Below are 9,577 nucleotides of genomic sequence, written 5' to 3' on the forward strand. Positions count from 1 at the left end.
GCGGGGGTTTGAGCGGCCCGGCGCTCCGGGGATTTGGGCGGCCCAGCGTGGCGCTGGGGGGGGAGGGTTCGGCGGCCTAGCGCAGCGCTTGTGTGTGTGGGGGTGCCTTACGGCAGGGCGGCGCTCTTCTTTTTTGCCTGGGGCGGCAAAAAAGTTAGAGTCGGCCCTGACCGCAGGAGGCAACTGCTCTGACAGGGCCAGCTCCTCTCAGCGGCTGGGAATCTGCATTGCTCCATTGCCTTCCCTGGAGCTGTGCCCACTTACATCAGCTGGCGATCTGGCTTACAGGATAGATGGACATATTGCTCTGAGCAGCCATACAGCAGTTCTATGGCATACAGAGGGCCACGGCCACCTCTGAGCGACCCCAGGGACTCTCCCTATGTCCTCCCACGGCCCGCATCGCTGCAGCCACCAAGAACTTTACAAGCTTTCCTGACTCTGCACCCACAGCACCTCTGCAGGGTAAGGGAACAGAATCACCCGCATTTTACCACTGGGCGACTGAAGCCCACGGCGATGAAGTGAACTGCCCAAGGTCTGCGACCGATCTGGGAATCTCCCAACTCCCAGTCCTGCACCTTTGCTGAAAACGCTCCTTCCTGCGCGGTCGGGAACAGTGCTTGGGCGGCTGGGCGTGGGGGAGCTGTTTTACCAGGGCTGATTTCTGATTTGCTTCCAGAAAGAGATGTCAAGGAGTGGTTTAGTTTTTGAATGTATTTAATTCTGAGCATGGCTCAGACGTTAGCAATGGGAAATGTCTATTGTACCTCCATCTCCCCGGTTTAGTGCAGGACACGGCATCTTGTTCCTCTGCCACTCTCTTCCCCAGAGGCCGAGTCCCATTTTAGAGGCCTGACCGAGTCCCTCCCTCACGTTCCCCCTGAGCGCCCGGGGCCGGAGCCACTCACCAGCAGGCCAGCTTCTGTGCTGAGCTCCTGACACCTGCTGCTCTGCCAGCACTGGCTGGTCACTCCGCCGGCCGCGTGAAAGAGCAGCACGCCCACAATCGCCAGCAGGCCGCTCCGGACGGGTTTCAGCATCTTCGGGATGGAGCTCGGAGTCCTGAGGAAACAGAACAGGTCGGGGTGATGCCAAGTGTAATTGCTGTGATGCTTGTCGGCCGCGCTGGCAGCTGTTAGCCGGCACCTCGATGGCAAGGTGAGTCCATCACGGATGCACAAGACGGACAGAAAGGAAGGGTTACACACAAGGAGTTCCCCAAACAGGTCCATTCAAATGTCGCTCCTGCACCGGGAGCAGGGGGGCGGGGGAGTGTCTCCTGAGAAGATGTTTGTATCTGTTTAGACCTGGGCCCAACTGCCAAATGAAAGCCGCCAGACTGAGGGGATGGAGGCTTTCAGAATTTGAACCTGGGCCTGGGTCTGAATTTCAAAGTTTGGCTCTTGTCTCTCTCTGCTCGGCCTAGACAAAATCACAAACATGACCCTCATGGGGGAGGGGCTGGCATTCAAACCCAGAATTGGAGTCAAATTCCACATATGGCCTCTCTCTCTCTCTCTCTCTCTTTCTATCTCTCTAATGCAGTGGTCCCCAAACTTTTTAACTCATGCTCCCCTTTACCATTTTCTGCGCCCCCTCTTGGAGCCAGGAGTGGGGCTGCAGCTGGGGGCGGGGCCGGGAGCGGAGCTGGATGGTACTTCTTCCCTGCCTCCCAGGAGAGTGGTCCAGGCCCCAGCCGCGCCCTCCCCCCCGAACGGTCTTCCAGGCCCCCTGAGGGTGGGGGCGTGCGCCCCACAGTTTGGAGACCTCTGCTCTCATCAATCCAATTGTCGATCTGAATATCGGCCGACTTTGGAAGGATGGGAGTTGGGTTTCCAGCCCTGCTGTAGAGCTTAGGGCCGCAGAAGGATGCTGGAGCTGAGTCCGAGCCCTGCCCAGCCAGCAGGAGCACATGGGATGCGCCCCCGTGCCACAATGTCATGCATGGCATAAATCCCGGGATGGATGGGCAGGGAGCCCCAGCACAGCTCTCAGGTACGGCAGGCGCTCACAGCAGCTGAGTGCCAGCTCAGCAAACAGGGATCCCATCCCGATGCTATTCTGAATAGTATCCCTGAAACATTGGAGGTTTACACGTCACGACTCATTGCTCAGACTCACTACAGGCAACGTCTGTTTGTAAGAGAACGGTTTGATTGGGCGGGGATGTAAAAAGCCCTGGTTCCATCCATGGAATTTTTAAATGCTCCTTTCGATACATTTCCCCCACCCTGTTCCCTTTATCTCTTAAATCATGTAAAAAGGATTGGGGTGCAAAAACGTATTCCGTCGGGGTTTACTGGTTCCACTGCCTCTGGGGCTTGGATTCGTTACAAAGTGGGCTGGGCCCTCAGCTGGGGTAAATTACCGTTGCCTCACTGAAGCCGTGTTGTGTTGTACAAATACCCCAGGGGGGACTTCAATAGAGAGATGCCTGTTGACGCCAGCTGAAGATCTGGCCCTGTATTTTTAGATAGTATCCATCTTAAGGGAGATTAATCACTGACACCGGGTCTGGAGAAACTGCCCTTCTGCAGAGAGCAGCTTTTATAGGGAGGTGTAATGAGTTTTGCTCGTCCTCTGTGCTCTGGGTCAGATTGCCTTAGTTCGGTGACAGATGCAGTTCCCCTCCTGTCATTTCTGCAGAACCATTGTAGCTAAATGAGAAGCAGGCTCCATTCTAATCTAATCAGCATAATTACCAGCTAGAGCCCGGCTTTGTAAAATTCCTGCACAAAAGCAATGTATATTCTTAAAGGAAAGCAGTTCTCTCACCCTGCAGGGCAGGCAGCATATTACAGGGTTAGCACCATCCATTGTGATCCCAGTATCTTTACCAATCTAGTGGTGTAGGAAGCAGACAGAACACAACTTGGGTTTCGGATGCACTGGAAGTGCCAGCCAGTAGGAAAATCTTGGGATGTGAAAGTTACAGAGGGTAAATATGGAGCCAGACTCAGATTTCTTGCCCTAAGAAGCACTTGACGTGCATAGGAAATAACCCCCATTCTCTGCGTCTGGAGTTCTCGCTTTGTTGTTTAACACCACGTTATAGCTTTGACTTGGACGTTACTGCTGAAGTAATTAGCAATGCTCGCTGGACCTGTTTCTAATACTTTCACCTGAGGAACTAAAAGCGTGTTGCAGATACTAATCCGTTCAGCCTCACCTATGCCTGTGAGTTATGCAATATCACCCTCGCAATTCTGCAGAAAGGGGAACACGCACAGAAGGAACGTGTCCAAAGTCGCTCAGGGAGTGTTCAGGAGACTCAGAAATAGAAGCGAGGAGACTGGACTCCCAGGCCCTTGCACTAACCACTAGAGAACTGTCTTTATTAACAGATTAGAGATTCAGAATTGGCAATTCTATCCACAGCCGCATACAGATCACACGATCCCCAGCCAAAATGCAGCTTGGCTTTTGTTCTGCTGAATACAAGACAATATGGTTCTCTTTCATTCCTAATTAAAAAGCTTCTCTTTTGGGAAGGAACCCAGCTCCTTTAATTTGATTCTATGTGGGGGGAAAAAGCGAGACTTTCTTGGATGGCATTTGCTACCTAAAGGTCCATCAGAAGATAGATAAATGCAAGTAGGGTTGCTAATTGAAAAATATGAGCATTGCATTCTTCAGGACTTAAGCCGCTCTGATAGACTCACATCTACTCTGCTACATCTTACAGTGAACTGAGCTGTCTTTTATAGAAATTGCTTATTGTTGTTCCCATTCTCCTAACCTCTATCGGCCTAGACTTAGATGGCAAGGCTCTTGACCAGGGACCGTCCTTGCAGGTTTAGACAGCGCATATGACAGAGTGGGTGCTTCTGTAAATAATAGATGAAGATTTAGTCATCAGATGCTTGTAGACAGCACTTGGAAGCTGCAGTGGGGGGTCTGAAGCTGATGGGCTTTGAAAATGCCACTCTAAATCTTGCAGAAGAATACAACTGGAACATCTCTTGGGGGTGTAGAACAGAGGTGGGCAAACTCTTCCAGTCGTGCCCCCTTTTCCATTCACGGAATTTGTCATCCCACCCCCCTCCATTACTTGTAATTGAAGTAATCCCTTACTTTTGCGCTACTGCTGGCCGCGGGGCTGCCTTCAGAGCTGGGTGGCTGGAGAGCGGTGCCTGCTGGCCGGGCCATTCATATTGTTTGCGGCAAAGGAGGACTATTTTTTTAATCCCACTCCTGTCCCACCCTGCAATACCCACTCTATTTTTATACCGCTCCCGCTATTATGGCAGCGGGACCTGTGGGATCCCAGTTTCTTCACCCACCCCCGGGGTGCGCGCCCCCCCCAGTTTGTGCACCACTGGTGTAGAAGGTAGTTTTCAGGACCTGGGCTAGCTCTTAGTGCTATAGAAGGCTGAGGAAAAGAACCCTAATTAGCATTCCTCACCTAGGGAGAACTTCAGATGTGGTCAATGGATTTGAAGCATTAGAGCCAGTCTTTTCTTAGAAACGTGCTTTTCAACAATAAAGTGGGCCTTTGTGAGAAAATGTTTGTGTTCGTTGAGGTTTCTCAGGTGTTGTTAAAAACAAAATCAAAAACTACCGCAAACCCAACCTGGCACGCACACATTTCTTTGTTCTAGAACCGCAGCCTGAAATTTGTTGGTTTTCAGTTGAAAGTTCAGAAAAGTTTGGGGGTTTGGTGTTGGGGTTTTTTCGGTTAAACCCTGAAAAATGCCACAAAAATTGTGGTGAAAATGGAAACGGTTAGGGGTTTTTTTCTGTAAGTATTTTCATGGAAAATAAGATACTCTTTTCGACCTGCTCTTCTTACCACTTTATGGGATTGGGCCCATTGACTTCCCCTTACACCAGGGGTAGGCAACCTATGGCACGCGTGGCGAAGGCGATACACGAGCTGATTTTCAGTGGCTCTCACACTGCCCAGGTCCTGGCCACCGGTCCGGGGGGCTCTGCATTTTAATTTAATTTTACATGAAGCTTCTTAAACATTTAAAAAACCTTATTTACTTTACATACAACAATAGTTTAGTTCTATATTATAGACTTATAGAAAGAGACCTTCTAAAAACGTTAAAATGTATTACTGGCACGCGAAACCTTAAATGAGAGTGAATAAATGAAGACTCGGCACACCGCTTCTGAAAGGTTGCCGACCCCTGCCTTACACCATGAGTGGTCTCATTGAAGTCAATGGAGTAAAGCAGTGGTCTCCAAACTTTTTTGATCATGCACCCCATCAGTAAAAATTTTTTGAGCACGCATCCCCTGCCGCGCCGGCTCTACCATTTTTGCCAAAGCAAAAAAAAAAAAAAAAAAAAAGCCGCCCAAACTGATGAAGCAAAAAACCCCCCAAAAAGCACCCTCCCCAAAGATCCTCTTGCGCACCCCGGTCGTGTGTGCACCCCACTTTGGAGACCACTGCACTAAAGTTCTATTTCATGTGAGTGAGGCAGGTCTGCACAAGGACCTTTTACCAATCCAGGACCAGCAAAGCCCTCCTAGAATGGATGCAGCTAGACCAGCAAGCTGTGCTTAGTGCTGGTAGAGTAAAACCATCTCTAGGATTGAAACATGCCCTGACACCAGCCTGTGTGAGTGAAAGAGCTTTCTTGCTGGAACCGCTGCGTCTACGCTCCCAGTTTTTGTCAGCAAAGCTCTGTCAATCGGGGATCATACATCTTCATACCCCTGTCTGATATGGGCTATGTCTACCCTACAATCTTAAGTCGACCTATGTTAGGTCAACTTACAGTCACTGCCTTAATTACTGCGGTGGCTGATGTCCACACTGCCCCCCTTCTGTCGGTGGTGCGCATCCTTCCCAGGAGCACTTCTACCGACTGAAGAGGAACAGAGTGGGGCACTGAGAGCCAGGACTCGCAGCCCCACGCAGCTCCCCATCGGGAGCCCAGCTGCCTCCTGGAACTTCTCACCTCCCCGCCAGGAGTGGGGGAAAGCCACCGGGGCTTCTCACCTTTGGTGGGGAGATCCATGCCCGGAGTCTGGCTGGCTGCTGTGCTCCCAGGGGGGACCAGGGAGTTGGGACCGCAGGGGGGCCAGCAGGGAGTGAGAAGCCCAGGCAGCAGCCCAAGCCGGGAGCCCGGATGGGAGCGGAGACCTGGCAGCAGCCTGGCTGGGGAGCTGAGCTGTGAAACTGATGAGAATGACAGCCAACAGCTGATCTAAGGAACCCAGTGTCTACACAGACACTGCATCACCCTAACTACACCGACATAAGCCCTACATCTCTCGTCGAGGTGGTTTTATTATGTCAGTATAGCAGGGGCGTTACATCAGCAGGAGGAGCATTTCAGTGTGTACACCTCCAGTTCTGTGGACAAAAGCTGACTTCTGTCGACAAAATTGTGTAGTGTAGACAAGGCCATAGTTATGCTGGCCGAAGTCTGTAGTGTAGACCTGGTCTAAAGTTCTCTCTCTGGCCCTGGTGGGGTTCCCTGAACTTGGGGATTTTTGTTGGGTATAATTGTTTCCTTAACTTGACTGAATGAACATCACTGCCACGTTATCAGAAACACCGTTAACAGATTCCTCTTGGTTTATACACCACAAGACATTAGTTGGTTGGGAAGCAAGGACTTGCAGCTAGGACACAGGGATGCTTTTAATAAAGCTGGTTATAAAAGAGAACAGATCAAACCCAAAGAAAAAAAGTCCTCTCCTGATCTTTTGTTAGCATGCAGCCACCAGTAACTTTTGACATTATTAAGGAGGGTGAAAAAGTGCAAAAGTCTTGGAGCTGTGGACAGAGCCACTGTGGGGGTTTGTAATATATTTAGAAAACAGAACAATCCACAGCAAAATAGAGGAACAATGAAAAAATAAAGGCTCTAGGTAAGAATTTATTAAATATTTAGGTCTCTAGAATGGGGAGGGGGCTTAGTTGGTGGGGGTGTTTTTTGAGGGGGAAGGTTGTGTTTACTGGCTTCCTCTTGCAATTAAATCACTGATCATGAGAAATTTATCTTAGCATGCGAATGAATCGTAACATAGCTCTAATATTAACTATTTCCCCTTAGAGCAAAGAGGGCTTAGCAGGCAAGTGTCATTCCTTCGAGACTCACATAACAAATTGGGACAATCAATCCTGACTTGATCCCATTCTATAGTATGCCATCGAAAGAAGAAGGCTAGTGGGAATACAGGGTTCTGTCCTCTGGTAGCTTTATAGCTCCCTGGTACGGCTGATTCCTTTAAATCACACCTGATGTGAAATATTTCTGCTGGGTTACAGCTAAAGGACAATAGCTTGTTCTTTATCAATGCGAGGAACAGAGCTAGAAGACAATGCCCCCGTGCTCATGTCTTAACGGGAGTGGAGAAAAGATCAGAGCAGAAGGAATAACGAGGAAGAGCCGGAGTCGTTCCGACTTACCTGTTGCTGTGGAGTGTGATCTTGGCTTCTCAGTCTGATGCCTCCCTCTCAGTCTCTGTGAGCGACTGTAGCTCCCAGCTCCAGCCCCAGCTCTTTTTATACCAAAGGCTGGGCTTTGTGCAGGGCGTTTCATCCAAGACAACCTTCCGGACAGACCTTTTGAAGCAACCGTAAACCGTCTGGGAGAAGGGGGCGTGTGGGGTGGGGATATGGGCAAAGAAGCCAGTGATGAGGGAATGTTCCAGGTGTGGAACAGAAGAAAAGATTAGCAAACAGTGTCTGGAAGACAAACGTTTGCTGGATCTATCCCCATGGTAAATGAGGAGAGATTAGCATCTCCCTGTGAGCAGGAACTCCGGGTGGAGCATGGTAAAGTTTTCCAGTCATGCTTGCTAATCACATTTCCAGAGCGGAGATAGCAGGTTTTAATTAAAAGTCAAACGCCCTTTTGGAGCAGGTATTAGTGAGCAATAAAGGTATCACTTCTGGGTCCTGGTGCTGTTTATTACATGCACGTTGGTGGGGTCGTTAGTCACTGTTCAGTCTCAGACGCTGGGCTCCAGGGGGCTTTGCAGATTTTTGTTTGTCTTTAGCAGAGAAAAAATATTGTTCTCCTGCATTTTTAAAAGTGAATATTTGTGCTGGTGAAAGGTGGCGGGTCGACAGCTGTGGGCCACATGGAACAGGTCCAACATGGACAGTGGCAGTGCAAACTCCCCCATGTTATCAACCCTAGCTGGAGGGCAGAGGAGAAATTCCATCTCCATGGCCCAATCAATCCTTGGCCCCTCTGCTGAGATTGTCAGCCAGGAGACCAGCCGGAGCTAATTGTCAGTTTTGAGGAGTGGACAGTGGGAGGTGGACCGGGACCCACCAGACTCATGATACTCTAATAGGGTTGCCCTTGGATGTTGGATATTTAAAATATGTTCTTGTTGGCATTGCGGTAGCATCTAGGAATCTCCATCAAGGAGCAAGGCCTGTTATCATAGAAGATTAGGGTTAGAAGAGACCTCAGGAAGTCATCTAGTCCAATCCCCTGCTCAAAGCAGGACCAACCCCAGCTAAATCAACCCAGCCAGGGCTTTGTCAAGCCGGGCCTTAAAAATCTCTAAGGATGGAGATTCTACCACCTCCCTAGGTAACCCATTCCAGTGCTTCACCACCCTCCTAGTGAAATAGTTTTTCCTAATATACAACCTAGACCTCCCGCACTGCAACTTGAGAACATTGCTCCTTATTCTGTTATGGCCAAGCAAAGAGGACAGTCCTTCCCCCACAGTGCTTACAGTCAACGTGTCAGGGCTCAAGAGGTGGGCAAACCAGACAAAGGTGGTGGGAGCTATTGGAATTCAATCAAGAAATCTCAGCTTGCATCAACTTCTTTTATGCCCAATGCCTTGGGAGGTAGCGTGCTTCTGAGGTGACCTTTCACCTCCGGTGCTTGTGGCCTTGTTTAGATGACTGCTGACGAGATGGCCTCTTGCTGCCGTGCCCCTTTTGTGCTCACTTTCCACAAACATGCCTGAACAATGGAGTTTGTTTCAGACACGATTGTCAAATGCGGCCTCCCAGCTTGCCCGGGCAAATAACTGCGCTGCACAAATGTTAAGAGGTGCTTTACAAACGTTACACTCCCAGAGCGGAATGAATGCCATGTGACTTCTCTGGCCAATGCCAAATAACCAACGCAGCCTGAATTGTGACTCTCAGGTATGGGATGCTCCTCGCAAACCATCTGCGACTGATCCACAGAGGGAAAGGAAATTGGAAAAAAAAATCACATAAATCTGAATATTTAATAAATTGAGGGACACTGTGATTTCTCCAGCGACAGTCAACCAACGGAAAATGAGGCAAAATGTGACGATTACATTCTGCCTAGTGCATTGTTTGCATTGCTCTAATATACCATCCTGAGTTCTTTACTCTTTCTTCTTACTTCATTTGACTGTGATGGAAATTTGCCTTAGGGACAGACGCGAACGTGTCCTGCACCTCTTTTCTTCCCTCTGCTGGCGACCTGCCTTGGTTTACTCTGAGTCACAGTCTGCTTCTCGGATTGTTCCTGCGGCAGCTTCACGGTGCTCCGCTCTGAACTGCGGCTCGTGGCAAAGCCATTGCTGATCCCCCAGCAATAACCGCGTAAGGCCTTTTGGAAGCTTTCTGGGTGAAAGCCACTGTCTAAAGCATAGGCTA

General features: G+C 49.7%; 1 protein-coding gene across 1 annotated transcript in view; it reads right to left on the reverse strand.

Moving 5' to 3' along the window:
* The window catches only part of POMC (proopiomelanocortin), a 12,148-nt gene extending 4,712 nt beyond the window's left edge, over nt 1-7,436 (reverse strand). Inside the window, exons 1-2 of the mRNA XM_034763882.1 lie at nt 7,379-7,436; nt 912-1,065 (exon numbers count right to left, since the gene is read on the reverse strand). Coding sequence (XP_034619773.1) covers nt 912-1,043 — 132 coding nt within the window. The 5' untranslated portion in view covers nt 1,044-1,065; nt 7,379-7,436. The remainder of the gene's footprint in view (nt 1-911; nt 1,066-7,378) is intronic.
* Nucleotides 7,437-9,577: the final 2,141 nt, after the last annotated feature.

The sequence above is a fragment of the Trachemys scripta genome, chromosome 3, assembly GCF_013100865.1.
Source record: "Trachemys scripta elegans isolate TJP31775 chromosome 3, CAS_Tse_1.0, whole genome shotgun sequence".
Taxonomy (NCBI): Eukaryota; Metazoa; Chordata; order Testudines; family Emydidae; genus Trachemys; species Trachemys scripta.